This window comes from Mercurialis annua, linkage group LG1-X (assembly GCF_937616625.2).
Source record: "Mercurialis annua linkage group LG1-X, ddMerAnnu1.2, whole genome shotgun sequence".
Lineage (NCBI taxonomy): Eukaryota > Viridiplantae > Streptophyta > Magnoliopsida > Malpighiales > Euphorbiaceae > Mercurialis > Mercurialis annua.
In genome coordinates this window covers 63,819,542-63,840,981 of record NC_065570.1, presented here as the reverse complement: position 1 = coordinate 63,840,981, position 21,440 = coordinate 63,819,542, and the positions used below count along the sequence as shown (strand labels likewise).

The window sequence follows — 21,440 nt, the reverse complement described above, 5'->3', positions numbered from 1 at the left end:
ACACCACCACTAAGAAGGAAATTGCCATATTAGTCTTAATTAATAAATTCAAATAATTATTATAATCATGAATCCATACGTATTCATCTATCATTGCATGTAGAGATCTTATATAACAAGGGGAATTTATCATAATTACCTATATCAAGCATTTTGGTCCCTAAATTTCTACATTTTTTATAATTAGCTCTTTTCACTTTGATTTCATTTAATTAAGCCTCCGAATTTCGAATTTTATGATTAAATTCAAATTGTGTATAAAATTAGAACCATTTGTCACATAAGTGGATAGGGAGAGAATAAATTAAGTAATGAGATAGATTTTATATACTTTAAGGTTAGAAAATTAATTTTATTAACTTTCTTGATCTTTCTATATATTATTGCAAACAACTACTAGTGGATAGCAAAAGTAAGATTCATGCCCTAAGAGAAAAATACCTAGAAAATTATTGATATGCTTATGATGATGATAACCCCAATATGAGAGGCAAATCACACACATAGAAAGACCGTTACATCAAGTATTCAATTAACAATTTCCTCCCTTAACTTGCACAATTTAATCAATTAATACATAATCTACTTTTATTATCAAATTGGTCAAAATTATATTGATTCACGCATTTGATTAGGATATAAGTGTAATCATGTCGAGTCTACTTAAAACACACTTAACTCTAAAATTTGAAGCTCGCAATTCGACTGGAATTTAATATTTTAATTTAGGAGATTGAACTCGAACCCGATAGAATATAAATTTCAAGTTTGTCGAGACGAGTATCTCGATACTCAAACTCGACTCGACAATTGATTCGAATTGCTCAAACTCAATCCCGACTTGATAAATTTTGAATAATTAGCGAGTTGACTAGACTTGGTTCCACCTTCAGATAAAAAACAAACGCATATAATTTGGAAGATTATTTTATGACTAATTTGACAATAAATTAGCCTTTTTTATGTAAATTAACCAATGCATATAAATTGAGAAGGCGAATTGATATTTAGGTATTTCTTGAAGTTTCTTCTAGTGTTTTGGCCGCATTTACCGCTCATTTATAAGCTGTTTGTAGTTATTAGAGATAGATAAAGACATATAAAGAGAGTACAAAATAGTGACTCTAAATCTAAAATACTCAAAATCATTAAGCATTAAGAAATTTGGTATTGGGTATTGATTTTGGCTTTATGTGATTTGGTCTATAGAGGTAGTAGAGAATACTAATAGTGAGAAATAAAGAAAAACAAAACAGTGAGAAGAAGAAGAAGAAGTAAAAACCAGTCAATTTTGTCTTATAAAAACCCTCATTCTCTCACTCTTTTTTCTGGGTTTTTCTTTCTTCAACTAAACCTTCTTTTTCCTAGTTCTAATTACTTCATTTTAGTGTTGGGTTTTATGGATAATCAAAGAAATTCCCTTCTTAATTGGGCTTATTTCTGCCAAGGAAAGGTAATTCACATTTTCTGACTAACGGGTTGTTCTTGTTTTTCATTTTTTTTGGCATTTTGAGTCTAGTTCTTTTACTCTTTTATTTATGGGTTTGTATATTTTGTCATGAAAATTGCAGAGCATGGAGGAATTATGGCATTTTGAGTTCATATTTGATGTTTTTTTTAGTATTTTACTAATGAAAACAGTAATGGGTTGTTCTTGTTTTGGAATTTTGGCATTTTGAGTCCAATGTTTGAATAAAGCATTCACATTTTCTTAAATTTTGATGTTTGATTCTTGTGTTTTTAGTCTTTTAAGCAATGAGTTGTTCTTGTTTTGGAATTTGGGTACTTTGAGTCCAATTATTTTAAAATTTTAATTTATGGGTTTTGAATTATGTGTTATGAAAATGCAGAGCATGGAGGAACTAAGAAATTCACTTTTGTACACAAGTTTAGAGCTTGAACAAACAAGATTAGCAGCACAAGATGAGTTAAGAAAAAGAGATGATCAACTAATCCAACTCAAAGATCTACTAACCAAAATGATTAGAGACAGAGATGAAGCAATTGAAAAATGTCAAAATTTACTTCTTGAAAAGCTGCTACTTCAACAGCAAAATAACGGTCCATTATCAGGAATTTCAAGCATTGAAGATGAGCCCAGAAGAGCAATTGATTCAAACAATGGATTTTCATCATCAGATTGTGAAGAAAGTATAGTTTCTTCACCAATTATTGATCCTATTGAGATGGTTTTGCCTCTAAAACCATTGCCTGAGAAAGGAAAGCTTTTACAGGCAGTTATGCAAGCTGGTCCTTTACTTCAAACGTTACTTCTTGCTGGACCATTACCTCAATGGAGACACCCACCACCGCCTCTTGAGCCTTTTGAAATCCCTCCGGTCACCATTCCTTCACCACCGCCACCACCGCCGCCGCTGCAGCCACAACTCCTTAATGGGTGCAATAGGAAAAGGGTTTTTGTCTGTGATGGCTCTGACTCACCTATAGAGACCAAACATCAAAGGATACTTCTCCACTGACTAGTGTCCACCACGAACACTTTGTTCGATCGACGTTTTCTATTTCGGAAGCGTGTTGGATATTTGCTTTTCATTTTTAACATTGAAAACCTTAAAGTAACACTATTTCTCCATATTTGTGTTCAAATGTTCTAATTTTCTGTATCCGTCTTACATTGGTGACCGGTACAGAAAACGGGACATGAACACGGCGAAGCAGTTTTATTTTAAAGTTTTTCATGTTAAAAATAAAGTTGTGTCCGAAACGTTTAGGTTCCGAAACGGGAAATGTTAGTTAAATAAAGTGTTCGTGCTACTTAGTTGACCAATGACCCCTACTAAAACAAGTTCTAAACTTTATAAACCTGATTGATATAATATAATTTTAATTAGTGAGCAATGAAAATTGAATTGTTGGGCAGTTGGGTATATCACTGATCTAGCATTTTTGTACAGAAAGTTTGGATCTTTTTGACTAGTATTACAAGATGACTACTGAAGTGGAGAGAAGATGAAGAAGCTTGGTTCGTGTTCTATTGGCCTTTTTATGTGCCAATTTGTCTTCCTCCTTGGGTTGGAGATGGGTTTTTTCTCACTCTATGTGAGTATTTTTTGCATCTTCTGCACATTCTAGGGTTTTTTTGATGTGAAAGGAGAATTGGTTTCTCCAAAAATTGTTTGCTTTTGGTCATGTCAAATGTAACTTTAGGGGTTTGTAGCTTGCTTGTTTGTTTACTAATAGTAATTATGTTTTTAAGTGTTGATAGCATTGTTTTAAGAATCTATCTAAATTGAACCGAGTCGTACTTCACAAGCAGTGTATTGATCGAATTCTAAATAGGTTGAACCGTATATATTTACTTTTTTCTAAGGTATGGTTTGGTATTTTGATAATCTCTACTTTATCGACCGCAATTTTTGTATTTATTATTGTTTTCATTACCTATGATTGAACCTTGAAATCTAACGGCAGAACTTAAAAAGACACCTACAGAGTCCTTACGTTCAATTATTTCAGATAATGCTAAAAAACCCAGAAATTAATTTGGTTTTAATCTTTCTTAAAAATTGAAAATACAATCCAACCTCTTAACTAAAAGAACGGCAAAAATGAAAAATTGAAGTAGTTAAATAATAAAAGTTGTTTAATTTTTTTATCTATTAGTTTAAGTGTTATTTAAAAAAAAAAAAATATTCTAATTAAAATTTTACATATATATTAAAATTTTATTTTAGAATAAAAGCATTTAATTTAAATTTAATTGATGGAATCGATTAAAAATGATGATGCTGCTTCAAGGTAAGAAAAACAAAATGATGGAAGATAGGTGTGAAGTTGTTGGGATTGGAAGATAGGGTAGGGTAAGTAATAGATGTGCATGCTGGATTTGAGTGGATCCCGCATATCAGAATGAGGATCTTCTACTGCTCTGATCTATCATTATGTTTAATATTAATATTCTATTTTCTATTAATAATTAGCTACTATTATTTTACTATTAATATTATATTTTTCTTCTCAAAGTCATTTTCACTATTATCCATTTAATTATGGTTTTGGTATGTAAACTTTAACTTTGGTTTACTTTAAGTAAATTTAAAAATGATCAAATGTTCAAAGTCGCTCCTCACATGCAATATAGGAAAAATATACAATGCAACCGCTTCTCCATGTTATTCGTGCAACAAACTAATTGTGAGTTAGCTATTTGAAAAATTGAATAATAAAATAAATAAGTAATAATAAAAAAATTATCTATTACAAATGCTCATTAGCTTGTTGTAAAAATGCCGTAGCGTTGTATGAGATAGCCACTCTACAACGACATATAATATCATGATATAATTAAATGTGGGGACAGGCACATTAGTCTTGTGCTTCATAATGATTAGTAGTAGGAGAGATAAAAAAAATTAGTTACAGCGGATCTACCAAATTAAGTATTCTATTTTGGTTAATTTGGTTAAAAAGTTTTCAATAAATTTAATTAGTCAGGTGGGTTTTGTTTTTATTATTAAAAATATTGAGTGTTTTTCAAATTTTTAATTAAATAATTGTTTTTTATTCATTTTTGGATGATTAAGCATTTTTCTCATTATCCTTTTAATTATGGTTTTAGCATGTGAAGTTTGGTTCCTTCAAGTAATTAAAAAGAGTAAAAATGTGTAAGTTGCTCTTCACATGCAGCATATCATGACATAACTGAAGATGGGGGACAGTTGTGCTGAATAATGATTAGAGTGAGCAAAGATTCAGTTAAACTGAATTAACCGAAATAACTAATTTATTTCGATTCATAATATGTTCAATTACACATTTATACTTGTCGTGTCATGTAATTCGTATTATCAAAACATCATCTTTAGATTTTATACATCACATACGATTATTAATCATGTCATATTCAAACTAATTGTGTTTCGTTACTCTACACCATACACCATACATTTATGACCCGTAAGCCTTAATCTTTGAGCCTTTTAATAGGTGTTAATTAATAGTCCGTGAGTTATACAACAAAAAACAGTTATTCTTTTATTCCATCAAAAAACAAAGGTAACACAAATTTTACAACACAAATTTGATTGCATGCTTCAAAGTGTCTTAAAATAAAAATGCGGCCACCAGAGCCATGACCAGGCAGACGACAAGCATTGCGTATTTCCACTATTAGTCTCGATCATCTTCAAGATTACTACAAATGCGCACATTATCAGAAAGAAATTGGATTATTTGAAAGTCAAGTAAAACAATGAACCCTATGACCAGGGCAAGTTGGGCTGAAAAAGACTCCACCAATTTTGCATGAAAATCAAAACACTGAAGCAGAAAACAAATAAACAATACTTTTCTTTTATAAAAGTAAGTTATAAATATAAAGCTTTGAAATTTCAAAAGAATTTATGATATCAGAAACAAAACACCAAAGATACAAAACACAAAAGAAGTCTATAAGTTTTCATACAATGTAGCACCAACAAAGATTCAATTTGCCCCTTCAACTTGGCACAAAAGATCAAACAAAACACCCTCAAAATGGCATTTTAGCTTGTAACCTTTCAGCTCCATTTTGTACATTATGCTCTTATAGTGTTCTATCACCTCAGCCCTATTTGCCAAAATGCCTCTTGAGAGTGTTTCTATCCAAAGCCACAAGCTTTAGCCATATTTGATCTTTTGTGCAAAATTTGAGGGGCAAAATGAACCTTTGTTTAATTTAGCACTTAAAAATACAAAGGAGATGGATGGCTTGGGGGTTGTCTGGTCTACACGGCAGAAGATTAGAAATAAGATTGACTAGAAGATTTGGATTATTCAAAAGATTAGACAAAGTAAAGGGTCATAATCATAATAGCTTAGAGTCGTTTCATTCAATTAAGGAAAATCCCAATAAATACGTTCCAAGTTGATCATGACAAGTCAGAAGATGGAGAAATACTATACGCAAAGTGATACATTAAAGCAGAAATACACACACTACACTGTCAACATTAGAGAAATATTCAAAGAACTTATGTCGCCAACTCTGTTAGATGTTCAAAAGCGCAACCGAATTATGATTGGACGGGTATTCTTTGCCTAATTTCCGATTAAGACAATTTCGTTTAATCTTTATCAATCCTATCATCACTAAAGCAACACAGTTGAACAAATGATTTTGAAACACTAGAGTCCGACTTTGCTTCAATTGTGGAGAAACTTTAAATACAGTTTGAATCGGGATGGAAATTTTCATTTTAGTGTCATCCTGACCATGTAAATATATGCACATCTGAAGGATGAGATTATGCATTCAGCTCGATGATATAATTACTCACAAGTATCCACAATGCTGCTGATGTTTGCAGGAAAAATTCCCAGGAAATCGACTGAACAGTCGATCAAGTCTTCAGCTACTGGTCATCATCACTGTCAGCCTGAGCCCCATTAGGTTGATTTTGTTTCTGAGCATTATACAACTCGGCAACCTGAATACATGGGAGAAAAAGTTAAACTGTGTATGCAGAGGTGACGGCAAGTCTTTTCTGTTTGTTGGTCATGTTAAATTTATAGCAACTAATACTGCTTATTGCCAGCTCAGATGACATAACTAGTAATAAATCTGTTTGCTGGTTGCATCGGCTTATGGAGCAACAAGAATTATATAATACCTGCTCAGATGATGTGGCATCTTCTGGGGACTTGTCCTCCCGGACACGCATTAGACGTGGAAATCTGAGAGAAATTCCCTAAAGCAAGAACCACAGCACAAAGTTAAATATAGAATAAACAAATAAGGGAACTAGGTTAGATAGTCAACATTGCAAAGGAAACGTATCATAACACATGCGAGCAAGGTTGCAAGCAAGATCTCAAATTCCTTCAAACTCGTACTTTGAAATACTAGAGTATAGTCCGACTTGTGCAGATATCGGGTCCAATTTTCCCACTACACGTGCACTTAAGACTACAGCTTGTTGAATTGCTTTATATTATAAGTTAAAAAAATGGTATGAACAAGAAGGGAACAAGGAACTGGACTGCTGGGGTGTCCCAAAAGTTTCCAAAATTTACAAGAATTAAAGAAATTTTGACAACAAAATAGTACTAGCCCCCAAAAAAATTGTTTTATTTTTTGCTGTAGTTCTAATATTTGTAAAAGTTCATCGTCATCCTAATCTGGTTTAGCTTACGTCCCTCCAAAAATTTGTTTCCAGTTCTGTCCAGAGTAAAAGTAACAGGTGATAGGTTATTTATCAATAAAAAAATCAATCTGAAAAGCCAAAACATCAGTGGGTTGAAGCAGCCAACTCCAGTCCACTTATATCGCTTTTTGGTATCAACTAAAACATGAAGAGTCTGAGAAGACGAATCCAACCTTTTCAGAATTCACTTTACCAACTGCAGCACAATAAACAGGACTAATAGTTAAGTCTGCAGCTTTGACCTCCCACACCTGTAAACACATAAAGGTATGATAGTAAAAAGAATAATAATAATACTAGTAACAAGCAATAGTCTGAGATCCAATAAGCATGGGAATTGGTTACAAAAGGTTTCCCGTTTCACTTAGAATAAGTAGAGACCTATGAATTAGCTTCTTCACTACGAGGTTCTTGATATGTTGTAAAATTTAGAAGCATGGTACAAACATGGTTGCAAGAATATTTATTGTTACAACTTTCTAACATTTTTTCTCTCAAAAGCACGACAAGAAATACCTAAGCAAAAGAGAGTCCACAGAAATCTAAGTTGTTTTTTAAAACAATGAAAATGAATAATGTTTAGGCAAATACATTTAACATGGGATGTAAAGAAGGTTGTTCCTCAAATGTAAAAAGTTTCCCGAAAATAAATCATAAATCTTGTCCGGATGAGCTTGTATACAGTTCAAGCTTCAGGTTTATGAGAAAAGGGCATGAAAACAAGAGCCTGATAGTGTTTTCAATCTAGCACATAACAAGAAGACACTTGGTAAAAGAGAAATAAAGGGTTAAATGTAGTTTGCAAACAACATGCAAATGGTGTTAGTGATGCTTGAAAGAAAGTTTTGCATTTTCAACTGATAGTTTTTTTCTCCCATTTTAAGGATTTGAGACTTGTATGCCTATGTTGTTTTAAGTGATTGACGTGAACCGGAGAATTGAATTCGATTAACGGGAATGACCTGGAGACGTAAATTATGAGTAGAATTCTATCAATGTTAGACAAAAGAAAATGTAAGAAAGCAAATCACAAAGGGTACGGATACAGGTGAATGTCCTAAAGGATGATATGCATTACCTCACTCGGCTCAAACCAAACATCTGGTTTAATTTTTTCTTCAAACCTGTAGTATGACTGGAACAAAACAGAAAATTAGAAATTGCAAAGTACAATATAATACCAAAGCAAAAATGAAATAACATAACAGACCTTTGGTTGAGAAATCACTTTAGAACGAAGACTACTAGAACGTTCTTCAAGCATTTGCTCCGAAAATCCAGTGCCTATGCATTATTATAGTAAGAATTTAAAAATAATAACAAAAAGAAGAAGAATTAATATAAGAGAAAATGACATAGATTTGATATTATTTGATAGCCATGAAACTGCTGGTAACCCAAAATTTTAACTGACCTATTTTACATATGCTTTCATACTCCTCAGTACTGCTGTTGTAACAACCAAGAAGAAAGGCACCATATACCCCTATGAAATATAATGCAGCAACATGAGCAAAAGGAGGTTTAAATCTGGGGGAATATTGTTTGTTACCACTTTACTGCAGCAATGCGACCCAAAATATCGACATACTTGACATGAAACTTAGTGCAGCATGCGCTTGGTTAATGAAAATACAAATGGTACACAATCACATGCTTCAAAAAGTACTTACCAGTACGCTTTCCACGACCATGGAAAGCAGCAATAGGTACAAGGTCTAGCGAGTCCCCAACACTGCAGAGAGGCATATCTTCAGTAGCAATAATCATAATATCCCGCTATAAAATAATATAATGTGCATACTGCCCATAGTCGTTACACCTTACCTTTCAATGTAATCCTTCTTCAATTTTATCCAGTTATTTGATCGCTTTGAAGGCTCATAAGTAGCTTCATTGTCCAACGTTTTAATGATTAAACCCTCGCAACTGCAAAATAAGGCGAATCAATGACCAGAAAAACAAATAGTTGAAACGATGCCATGTGATTATGCACATGAAACAACAAAGTAAATTACAATTTTACATAGAATGATAGATGCCGACTTCAAAGCATCCAAAGCAAATAAAAACCAGAACATATCTGGTCAACAGAAATAAAATTTAAACAGCTTACTATAGATATGCAATTTTTATCATACAGTGAACTCAGAACCCACCATACACCAAATTCGCTGGCTCTTGAGTAATAGAAATGCCACATTTTAAGTGAAAACAAATAAAAACATACCAAGGTTACAGTTGATACATCAAGAAACCTTCAAAGCCAACACATTCAGAGCATTTTAATGCAATTTTGTACATCTATCTAATATTTTCGAACTGAATAAAATAAGATTAAAAAATGACAGAGTTCTACTCCATAATAGTAGAAAGAGACAGCATAAACCGTACAGAAATTCACTTGGTGAATGAAATTGAGATGTGATAGACCTTCATGTCTAAAAACTTAAATAGAAAGAAAGACTTAAGATAATTAATAAGGCAATTCAAAACTTCCAACTCAATTACTACAGGATTATTCAAGATAAAAATCATCAGCATGCTACAATTATACAAGTGAAATACAGAAAAATTATGTACACTGGCCCCTAAAAAATGCCAAAAGCATGAGATAATAACCTTCCATCAACAGCATCATCGAGGAACTTCTGAATTTCCTCGATATCACTTGAGGTTATTGCTGTTGCAAACTGAAAATATCCAGCCTCTTCCTCAAATGAATCATAAAGCTTCTGCACAGAACAATAGCATAGACCCAAAAGTATGAAGAACTAGTACTTTCTGATACAAGTAGATCAGCAATATCCAAGCTAAACAAATATGTCAGTGTAAGTGCGATGTTTTAAGAATGTCACATAAAGCTTATGATCCTTGATCATAGGATATCAGCACCATTAAGATAAAAAATGTAATAAAAGGGCTTTTCTCTATTAGATCGCTCAATATAATAATGGCATAATATATAGACTATGAAAAATCACTCAAGAATATTTTTCCACTTTCCAGTCTCTGCTCAACGATTGAACTGCTACTATTCCCCGAATGCTTCAACACCAAGAGCTTAACACCTTATCTCCAGTGTCTAGGGAAATCAATATCATTACAATTTATTTAAAATAACCGACTTCTTGATGTTACTAACGAATCTATGTATATGTTCATGTCTTTAAGGCACTAGTACAAAGCAAGGTGTTAGGTCCACTAGAAACAGACTTCAAGTCTCAATATCCCAAGCAGGAGCCTTTTTTAGATTTATCCAACATGCATAATGAAAGAAAACAAGTAAACATAAAATCAATATCAAAACAAAGACATAAGTCTAATTGCGTATGCATTCCCAGCCTTGCCTTATACTTCTAGGCAGAAAAACTAAGCAAGTTAGTTGATTGCCTCCTAAGTAAAGTTAAATAAGTATACTTGGTTAATACTTGGCTCCATCCATAGCATTAGCATGAATGATAAGTAAGAGTGTAAACCCCTAAAATACATAAATCATCAAGCACAGTAATACAGCATTGCAGGCCAGTTCTAAAGCCTTCTTCACCAGGGGCTTCAAATGTCAATTGCAGCAAGAACATGGCTAAGAACATAAATTTTTACATACTAAAGATATTGGTATGGGGATAAGGAGAATCGCTGCTTGTTGATAAGTGAACTCTTTTCTGACAGACAAAGAAAATGTCCAAGCCTTGCAATAATGAGATAAATGTAAAGAATTTCAGAGCTATCCAAAGCAATTTAAAAGCAAGGACAGCCCAATGAACTCAAAACATGGAGTCCTTAAACATATAGCACTTTTGTTATAAATTATGCATATCAATAGTAAATTTTCAGTGATAGCCACACCACTTCCATTTAAAACTCCATTTGGTGTTGCTCCATAATATAGTCATTTTCAGAGCACTTGCATCCAATTACTTCTTTTACAAGCAATACAATACACAGTAATTGCTTGAACAAAACGAAGACATTAAAAAAGAACGTACCTCTCTACGCTCTTCAAGTTGTTTATGTATAACTGGTTCTCCATTAAGATATAATATATCAAAGGCAAATATGCAAACGTTGATCTTGATATCACTAATTACCACATTTTTCCGCGGCCGGGTACTAAGGATCTGCAACAATTTATTTCTAAAAAACATATTATACCAACTAAAATAGAGCCTTGGTCACAGCTGCACAGTTGGACATGAAGTTTAAACAGAATATTCCACAACATTGCACAATAAAGACCCCAATAGATAAGAATAATAAGAGGGAAAGTATAGGGGTTATATTGCCAGAAAAAAAGCACATGATGCCAGCAGTATATAATAAGAAGCAAATGACACAGGCCACGGATACGGACACGGGAAAACGGGGCACTCGGGCACGGAAGCAGGGAAACGGTGTTATTATAAGGTTTTTTTGAGTAAAAAATGAAGTTTCGTGTCCGAAACGTCAAGTGTCTGAAACGTATCCAAAACGGGACACGTTGACTGAATGATGTGTCTATGCTACCTAGGCTGACAGCCATGCTTAAAAAAGAAAATGCAAACTAATAAGAGATCATTGAATAAACTCTAACTTAATGTAAATTTGATTAGATTTCTATGCGCCAAGGCTCAGCTAACAAAATCAAGCACATTCCAAAGTCATGCTATGTTGCCAGACAAAACCAAGTACTCAATGACAATAAAACTTTTCTTGATAAGTGAGTGTAAGTCGATCAGGTTACATCATGCTAACTATGGCTCCACATTAATCCTATAGATGGTTAAATTAGCATAATGTTCATTCTATTTGTTATATCAGGCACACAATTTAAGAACAATGGAGTATGTCAAAGTATTGGATTTATGCATTTTGACAACTCATCATTTCATAGGAAGAAAAGGATACCTATGATCTAAAGGTTACTTATTAGTGATAATTAAGAAAATAAATTACCTGAAAAGGCAGAATTTTATTTTTCTCACGGTTATAAGCAACTATTTCACAGTCCAAAACAAACGATTTAACAGAGGACTTCTTTAATCTGCACACAAGAAATAAGAATCAGCAACTAACAAGAACAAATAATTCTTAGCAACTATAATCTCTAAGCTAAAAGAAAACCTTTAGAGCAGTAGACTTAAAATGAACCAGCATCTTTATATTATATGCACACCAGATCTAACATATTAGAGATGTTAATATGCTAGAACACATTTTTTAGAGCAATTGCCATGTTATGTCGTCCAGACCAAGGTCACAGTGAATATTTGGGATTGGAGCTTAATTACTTTTATTGTATATGAGCACTCCTAGAGAATGTTTCATGCCACTTGATGAGGAACCAACAGTCTCATATAGAAGAGAGCAAAACTAGATCCGGTTGTAAGTAAAGGATTGTAAAGAGAAAAAAGAAGACAGATCATTACAAGATTACAATTCATAATATAGCTACGGAAGAAAATTGTTAAAACGTTGCAATATCTCGTCATGTAACTTTCTGTTCTTATAGGGCATTACAATTTAGACCAGCTTTCATTATGTAGTTTACAAATAACAATAGATGAAGGTTACCTTGAAATTGCAACAACAACATCAGGATACTTTCCAGTATTCCGCTCAGCATTTCGACTGTATATCTCAACTGAACCATTTTCCATATAATGTACCTGCATCATATGAATGAGCTTAATCAAAAATATAAGAATAAGAGAAGAGTTAACAGAAAAAACAAATAGAAGACAAGTAAGAAACCAGAAGCATTTTATTAACACCTGGGCACGTTCACCATCATACTTGTATTCACAGGTAAATTTACCCTGGAATTTTTCTAGTATATCAGCAACCCTTTTGGCTGGCTTTGCAAGCATCGGTCCAACTGGAACACCAGGTGTAAAGCTACATGTCTTAGTAAGGTTCCATACGCCATCATTAAGAAGAACAGGGACTATTCTATCATAGACAGGGAGTACAGAATACACTTGTTTAACAATCTTTGCAGCCTGATACAAGCAAGAAAAAAAAGATAAGACATCAATCAAATGTCATTTATATAGATTGACAAGACACCAGTCAGAAGTCCCCACCCCAGCAATGCTTCACACCATAGCTACCTAAGCACTAATGAATAAGAACTTCTATATCTCGTGTGCCCAATAGATTCAAATGGGCAAAGGGCATTACATTGGAACTCACATCATTCATTCAGACTAGTAGATGGAGCAAGCCATCCAAAAATTCAGAGAAGAAAACAATAGATGAGGTCATAAACAATTTTAAAATGCTGAAAAGAGATTAGGCGCATAAAATTAACAGTAGATGTATGATCACTGCTCGTTACAAATACCATTAACTAGGGATACAATTTATTTTCCAAGCAAATAAATTTCCTACATCTTTCATATCTGACAGGATCGTGTCCAAGAGATGAAAGCCTCATTGTTCTGGTCACCACAGTCTTTAAGATATCAACTATAGCACATGTTATATGTTGTCTGTAAATTTTCTTAACCTTCAAAATTATCAATCCTATTTCTTCTTGTTGAAAACATGCTTCAAATAAAATTAGTATATCATTCCTCCGTTATTGAAACTGTGTGAGTTCCATCATGTTGGTGCATTTAAATACTTTGCTCCATTTGACTTTCTGGAAAGTTGAACTAACAAGGTGCTCTATATGAAGGTGTTTTCCTTCAGATAAATGAGTGCTTTCTTTGCACACTTCAAAACTTTTGTGTAGGTTCAGAGCAAAAAGTGCACAAATATTCTTAATCCGCCGTCTTCAAAGTCAAACTTGAACCTAGAACCTCTAGACTAAACAAGGTTTATACAGGGATGTCAAATGGTCAGCCTACAGCAAGCTCACGAAAATAACCTACCATCTCGTAATAAACATTGAAAATTGTTGTAAATTGATAAGATTTAACTTCTATTCTCCATTACCCACACCATATCCATGGGTTATTATATAATGGGATATGCAGCAATATACAGAAAATCAACTCACTTCATCTAAAGGAGACTGGACAGAAGGTGCAGTGCCATGCTTTTCAGAAAACACAGCAGCTTGTCCCAATGCAGCCAAAAGAGTCTGCCCTGCCATATTTATTCGCAACTTTCCCTGTACAATGCATAACAGAACTAAACTATGAAAAAAATAACAATTAATAAACAAAAAATGTAATGATGTGTCTGAAAATACAACCTGAAGCAGACGAATTAGATATTGAGGCTCACAGTCAGTGGCTGCAACCAGAAGTGCCTTGATACGGTTCTTTTTTTTCTCTTGACTGTCCTTCCCAGATTCCTATTAAGATCAGTAAAAAGAAAGTTAAGCAATTGTATATTGAATTTACATAACACACCTTCTATCTATAAATATCCAGCTGTATTATCTCATATTTATGGTAGAAAGATAAATTGTATAATGCACTACATCAAAGAAATAAGTGTCTTCCCAAGTTAGATTTCATGGAAGCAAAAAAGGGAGGGAGAAAAAGAGAAGAAACAAAGAAAGGAAAAACATTTGTTACTTATCCTGACTATGTTATGAACAATAAAGTACCATTTCAAAAACAGAGATTTCATTCAACCAAAATTATTAAATCAACCAAACAAAAAAGTAAGATAGTTTCTCATGGAAACAATCTTAGAAAAGGAAAGCATCTGTTGCTCCATTAAGAGGAATACACGAAAGCACAAACTGAAAAATAAAGATACCAACTTCATATTCTCTACTTTGCATTTGCGAATGGCATTTCTAATTCCCTATACAAGTAGTATGTTCCTACCCGAGTACCATTATCATAGCCAAAAAGTACTATCTGCTGCATCAATAACATAACCTGACCTCATAAGCATCACATGGCACTGCATACGTCAAAGACATCTATATAAAAGTTAACCAAAAGGTTACCTATTTCAAATTATTATGTATTCACAAAATCTAATATAATACATAACCAAAAAGCACTGTTCGCCTAAGAATGCACCACAAGTATCATTAATTTTAGCTCAAACTGAAAGGAAACCTTTTTTTTTCCAGCATTTTGTTTCTAGTGCACACAATTATACGACTGAAGCAATCGAAGTTCGAAATATTGCTAGAAAAAAAAAAATCTTTAATTGACCAAGTTCCTTGCGCCTGTTTCTAGTTATGCAATCATCATGAATGCTTTGCAGGCACAACCTCAACTAAACACGACAAAAGAAATGACAGGTTCGATCAGGAGTGGCCTAAAGTACACAGCAATATCAACTTCTATATAAGATAGTTGAGTTCTTATACTCAAGTCAACATAGCATTCACCCATGCAAGGGACTAAATTCATTTTCTCAGTAGATAATTCTGCGGATTGGAAATACCTTTGCAATCAGCTGAAACGTATTGAATACTTTGGCAACTGTTAAAGGGTCTGGTTGACGCATCATAGATTGTGATGAGCGGCTTGCTTGAGCAACACGTCCCAAATCTCCTGTGGTCTGCCAATTAATTTAAATACATATGAGAGGCAGGGTACGAACAATTTGACCAACAACCCCAACCTAGATCAAAGGTGTAACTAAAGTAATAAACTAGCAACTGCAGCTACAGTCAGAAGGACCCACATAAAAACAACTCTTTCTATCACAGACAAACGGCAGAAGTATTAATGCATCCGTCGACTTACTAATCTACAATATACTTAATAGTTAACATAATCCAAAAATGAAACAAACGGAATCTAAGCTCATCAGTTATGCAGCCTTCTGCAGAAGACTATTACTTGTAAGTATGCAACAGCCTTCCATTTTATTTACTTTTTCGTCAGTCCCTATCAGCTTAAAAACTCTACACAGCAGTGATCTTCCATTAGCTTCTTTAACAGTTAATGCTAATGCATTGCAATAGTCCGCAAAATAGGCGATCCAAACACACATTAACACTTATAGTCAATGTAACACCCAAAGAATATGATTTGTTTTCTTCAGATTTTAACTATTAATAATTATTCCACAATAAGCTCGACCAGAGCACAACAAAAAAAGGGAATTTACCTCATACTCCTTCTTAACTTGTTTCTCAGTCCTCCCAAACGCCTCGGCGAGAGCCTTAACAATCATAGCTTCGCCAATACCCAACTCAACTCCCTCATGAGCAGGGGCAATCCGATTAGCCAAAAGATAAACCAAGGCCAACAAATCATCAGGGGTGGTAAAAATAACAGTCCTCAACAAATTAGTAGCCACATTAGTAATATTACCCCTTCCTTTCTCTTTCTCATCTTCAAGATACTCAAAAGCTGAACAAACAAATACAAACGGAACCTTTTCGCCTTTCTCCCAACAAACGACTTCTCCAGGGTCAAAATCTTTAGGAAGTTTCATCAGAGATTTAATCTTCCCTTTCATCTCCGCAATAGCCAACCGCGGCTTCTTAGAATTAACAACAACTTGTTGCTCTTTCTCATTTTCTTGCTTCTTCTGCTGTTGCTGTTCCCCTAATTGTGGTAAATTAGGGTTTTCCGAGGAGGAATTGGTTAGGGTTTGGGGAGGGGCAATTTGGGAACCGGGAGATTTTCGCTTTTTATCATCAGCGGCGGATTTCTTCCTCATAAGAATATCGAAAGCGTTGGGAGGCTTAGACATTGTGGATTTGGATTTGAAATTGGAGTTACAGAGGAAGAGAGAAAGCGGCCGACTGTTAGGGTTTTTCTTAAAGAAATGGGAAAATGCGCGGTGGCGGTGGTGGTGGTGAGGGTGAGGGTGGTGAAGAGAAATTAAGCGCAGAGAAGAAGAACGCAGAATGAGCATGAAATTGAGAGAGCTTTGATGGTGATTCAAGATTGCTATGGAAGCTGAAGCAGTAACTGCTGGGAAAATAATGGCGGGAGATTGGCGCGGATTTGTTCTTACTTACAGTAAAAAGGTTCAAATATACTCTTAATGTTTTGGTTTAAGACTACATATGTGCTCTATGTTATTTTCCAAAGATAGCAACTGCAATTTTTTTTTATTTTTTTGTCAAATATGGTAATCGACTCTTAAAGAATCTCAACTGTTAGTTTTTTTGTTACGGAGGCGTGACTCGAACTCACAACCTCTTAATGCACTTATAGGTGTCTTAGCCATCCAAATTAGCCCACATTGGCAGTCACTGCAATTCTAAACATAAAAAACAACAATATCTACATCAATCTTTAGACTTAAGTAGCAACTTACCCCTCAACTTGTAAGCAATAGGCAATTAATACATAAATTAATTTTATTGGCAAATCAGTACACGAACTTTGTGATTATTGGCAATTTGCCCATTTTGACAAATTTACTTACAAGTTATGGGAGCAAATTGCTAATTTAAGAGACAATTAACTTACAAATTGAGGGGACAAATTCCCAAAATGGTGTAAATTGCCCATAATCACCAAGTTCGTGTATTGATTTGCCCATAAAGTTAATTTATGCGTTGCTTGCAAATTTATGGGGCATATTGCTACTTAAGTCTAAAGATTGATGTAGATATTGTTATTTTTTATGTTTAGAATTGCAGTGGAATGTGGGATAATTTGGATGGCTAAGACATCTATAAGTGCATTAAGAGGTTGTGAGTTCGAGTCACGCCTCTATAACTAAAAAACTAACAATTGAGATTCTTAAAAGTAGTTACCATATTTGACAAAAAAAATAAAAATAAAACTGCAGTTGCTATCGTTGGAAAATAACATAGAGCACATATGTAGTCTTAGACCAAAACATTAGTTGCTATCGGCGGTGGTTTGAACGTCCGTACACCTGCTAGACGCGATCCGGGGGCGTCCGGAAAGTGTAAACAGCCAATTTTTTAAAAAAACATACAAAAAACGTAAAAAAAAACATAAAAATTACCTCAGGAGAAGCCGATAATTTTGTTTCCGGTTCTTGATTCTCAAATCCCGACGAATTTGAAGCATTATCGGTCATTACGATTTTGAGATTCAAATAGGTTGAGAGAATGTGTTTTTTTCTTCAGTTTTTGGTAAAAGGTCAAAATTGTAAAGATTAGTGCAGTAATTAGTAAAATTAGGACGGTATTTAACAACACCCTTAAATTACTCCATGCATATTAGAAGATAACCATATTTGGCTTCCTAGAATCACAAAATGTAATTATCATTTATATATCATGGTTCCTTGTATATTTGACATTAACTTTAGTGTCTATATAATAAAAAAATTAACTTGAGAAGACAATGTGAATTATTCTGTTATGAAATTAGAGCCATAATCACTAAAATAATCTCAGACATAGTCTTTTCAGTCATATCCTTACTAATTATGGAGAAAATAATTAATTCTTGTGTCAAATTCACTAGAAAAATTACGTTGCTTGGGAGTTTCAATTGGAGACTTTTATTAAAGGATAGGAGTTGTAAGTGGGAGCATATAGACGGCGGTAGCAAATAGGGTTCTTTTTGGAAAGGGAAAAATGGCGTCAGTATCCGAAAGGGTGCTAAGCGCATTAAATGAGACATGACAGGGCGTCAGTACTGCCGGCACAAAAAAAAGAGCAAATTCACTATTAGACCTAACCCGACAACCAACGACCCGTCTCACAAATTAGACATAAATATTTAAGCAATACGGATAAAAGGGGGAGAGGGTTAATGATGGAAAACCATAAAACTCTCACATCGCCAAATAAAGGAAGATATCACCCAATATTATTTACAATTTACATACAACTTATATACCCTTTTACCTTACTAATTTAAGCATTATATTGGACCGGGACCCGAGCCCATCCATCTTTGTTTATGTATCTCAGACAAACACACACGATATTGACTGCTCCTATATTTTCGGATCTATCAGTTAACTAACACTAAAATTGAACGAAAGGACTAAAAAGTTAACGGAACTAAAAGTGAAGGATTATATCGTTTTATTTTAAAAAAAAAAAACACAAGTGTGAATTATAATAAATGCAGAGAACCTGAAAGTAGTACTGAACTGGTGGAGGCACCGGTTCCCGGTACAATAAAATATTTGAAAATAAAAAAAAAATTAGCGATGAATTTTAGCTGTTTAGCGACGGAATTCTCTTCATCTTGTTTGACAGCGGTTCGTCCGGTCCAATAACTGGTTCGTCCGGTCCAAACCGGTTCAACCATATTTCCAGTTTTTGTAACCGAATCTTTGGCCGTATTCCGGTTCGACCGGCCGGTCTAGTCATGTTTTTAAAATACTGCCTGAAAGTGTATATATAAATATTATTTGACTGCTTAGACCATTGCATCGTGAACCTATGGTCATATTAGTCCGGCCATCGATTCGATTTTAATACACAGGAATGTAGTAACAATTGTCCACAATATTTAATTACATCTTCATTTGGATTATATCGTTTGTCTAATTTGGCTTTACTATTTCTACAAGAAATGTTTGAACAAGTTTAAAATAAAAAAACAGATTGCATATATTCCTGTCTCCTTTTCAAATCTTATATGAAGAATAATGAATACTTTTGAAAGATTTATGTGTTTTTTAATCATATGTTTCTTTCCTTTAACAACAAAAGAATGGCCAGATCTCATGTATACCTTTTGCTTCTTTATTTAGGATCTTTTCCAAAAGTTGTCTAACTAATAAATTTTAAATTTTATTGTTTGCTTCAATACTAATCAACTTCTAAGAAAATAGAGTGATAATGATATAATTTAGCACTTAATTTTAAAATTTGAGTGTCAAATTTAACATTTAAGAATTATCTATTAATTAATTATAATTTTATCAATATTAATAGTATTATTATATTTATTATTTCAACACATTATTTTATTTTTTAACTTTTTTTGATAAAATCACTTCTTTGTATCTTCATGTTTTATCAATTTTTTTACTGAAAGAAATATGACATAATATGAAATCCGGAAAAATAATTTTTTTATCTTCTTTATTGAAGAAATCATCATTCATACATTCTCTTAACAATTTGTTTAACAAGAGTAAGTATGATATTTTTTTAAAAAAAATAGTCTATATAAAAAATTAATTTTCTTAATATTTATATTTATAATAAATTGTTTATTAATTTAAGAAACAATTTAAACATTAATTTATCTTTTAAAATCAATCACAAATTTATCAATTAATGTCATGTTTTCTCTTACTTTGATCTCGCACATGAAATACATAAATCTGACCAAATAATTATTAATTTTATTGATTAATTAGACTATATAAGTTAAGAGATAAGTCAAATTTTAAACTTACCTAAAATTAATAAATATTAAGTATTGTATATTAAAAGAATTATTATGCACTCTATCCCATGACCCTTATTACAAGTGGATAAGATTTTTTAGTAGTATAATTATGAGATTTCAGTTCCGAACTTCAGTTGGTCACTAATTTAAGACCTATTTAAAACTTAAAAACCTTACTATCAACCACTAACTACTAATCGTTAAAAAAAACCCGCTAACTATTAATATAATTACATTATATTTTTGTCAAAAAATAAAATTATACACCTTGAAAAAAGTTGGGGATTTGAAGAATCTATCTAGATTTGTGAGATTGTTTCATGTGCTAAAACTGCTTTAAGTTCGGTCGGAAAATAAAAATATAAAAATCGATAATGTTTTATAAAGATAAAAATTTGAAGATACAATTTGATTTGATTTTTAGTTTTATCAAATAAAATAATAATAATTATAATATATTATACATGAGTCAAGATTGTCATATTATACAATTTAATATTTAAAAATATAATAAATAATTTTATTTTTGAAATATATTGGTAAATATTAAAAAGTAATACTAATTTATTTGTATATATAGTTTATGTTTTTGGTTTTCTGATTTTAAAAACTTAAAATCAAACCACATCAATTTCTTTTTACATTATAATTAGCAAAATCAAACTAATCATTTTCTATTTACTGATCATGCATTTGACTCTCTCTCTCAACAAATATTCCTCTCTCCCTTCTCTCTTCTTCGGGAACGACAACCTCCATTTTTTTTTCATGGTAGGTAATTTTTAGTCTAAAAAGGTTAAAAATCACCTCCCCACCTCATAAACTCATATATTTAGCTTATATTTAGTATTATCTTAGTTTATTTCAAGTTTTCTTGATCTTTTGGTCTATTTTAAAAATTTATTTTCAGATTTTGTGTGATTCGGTTAGATCTACTCTTCGACGACTTTTCAGCATTTTTGTTTTCTGTTTCAGCATTTCTAGATCGTTTGAAGCTTATTATTATAGATCTAAATGGTTGCAACTTATTATTGAATTTATATTGTTATAGATTCATGAATTTTATGTTGTAATTTTTATTTTATTATTAATG

At 32.8% G+C, this 21,440-nt stretch overlaps 2 protein-coding genes across 4 annotated transcripts; one reads left to right on the top strand and one right to left on the bottom strand.

Annotated features, from left to right (window-relative positions):
- Nucleotides 1-1,123: 1,123 nt before the first annotated feature.
- Nucleotides 1,124-3,273, top strand: LOC126674471 (uncharacterized). Its single transcript, XM_050368949.2, has 2 exons — nucleotides 1,124-1,453; nucleotides 1,851-3,273. The coding sequence occupies exons 1-2, from the start codon at nucleotides 1,400-1,402 to the stop codon at nucleotides 2,478-2,480; spliced, it is 684 nt and encodes a 227-aa protein (XP_050224906.1). The 5' UTR covers nucleotides 1,124-1,399; the 3' UTR covers nucleotides 2,481-3,273.
- A 1,634-nt stretch (nucleotides 3,274-4,907) lies between these two features.
- Nucleotides 4,908-17,038, bottom strand: LOC126654884 (DNA ligase 1). Of its 3 annotated transcripts, XR_007632785.1 has the most exons (18): nucleotides 16,161-17,037; nucleotides 15,489-15,605; nucleotides 14,329-14,430; nucleotides 14,131-14,244; nucleotides 12,899-13,126; nucleotides 12,699-12,793; nucleotides 12,081-12,168; nucleotides 11,135-11,266; nucleotides 9,768-9,880; nucleotides 8,973-9,074; nucleotides 8,819-8,880; nucleotides 8,560-8,631; nucleotides 8,356-8,429; nucleotides 8,224-8,280; nucleotides 7,319-7,396; nucleotides 6,612-6,689; nucleotides 6,279-6,428; nucleotides 4,908-5,155 (listed from the first exon to the last, which is right to left on the bottom strand). XR_007632785.1 is itself a non-coding variant. In XM_050348885.1 (17 exons), exons 1-17 carry the CDS (start codon nucleotides 16,914-16,916, stop codon nucleotides 6,354-6,356), a joined length of 2,343 nt encoding a protein of 780 aa, XP_050204842.1. In that variant the 5' UTR covers nucleotides 16,917-17,037; the 3' UTR covers nucleotides 5,889-6,353. The 3 variants fall into 3 exon arrangements, 1 of the variants encoding a protein (XP_050204842.1); XM_050348885.1 differs by lacking the exon at nucleotides 4,908-5,155 and having other exon boundaries at nucleotides 5,889-6,428; XR_008789905.1 differs by lacking the exons at nucleotides 4,908-5,155; nucleotides 6,279-6,428; nucleotides 6,612-6,689; nucleotides 7,319-7,396 and having other exon boundaries at nucleotides 8,226-8,280; nucleotides 8,819-8,896; nucleotides 16,161-17,038.
- Nucleotides 17,039-21,440: the final 4,402 nt, after the last annotated feature.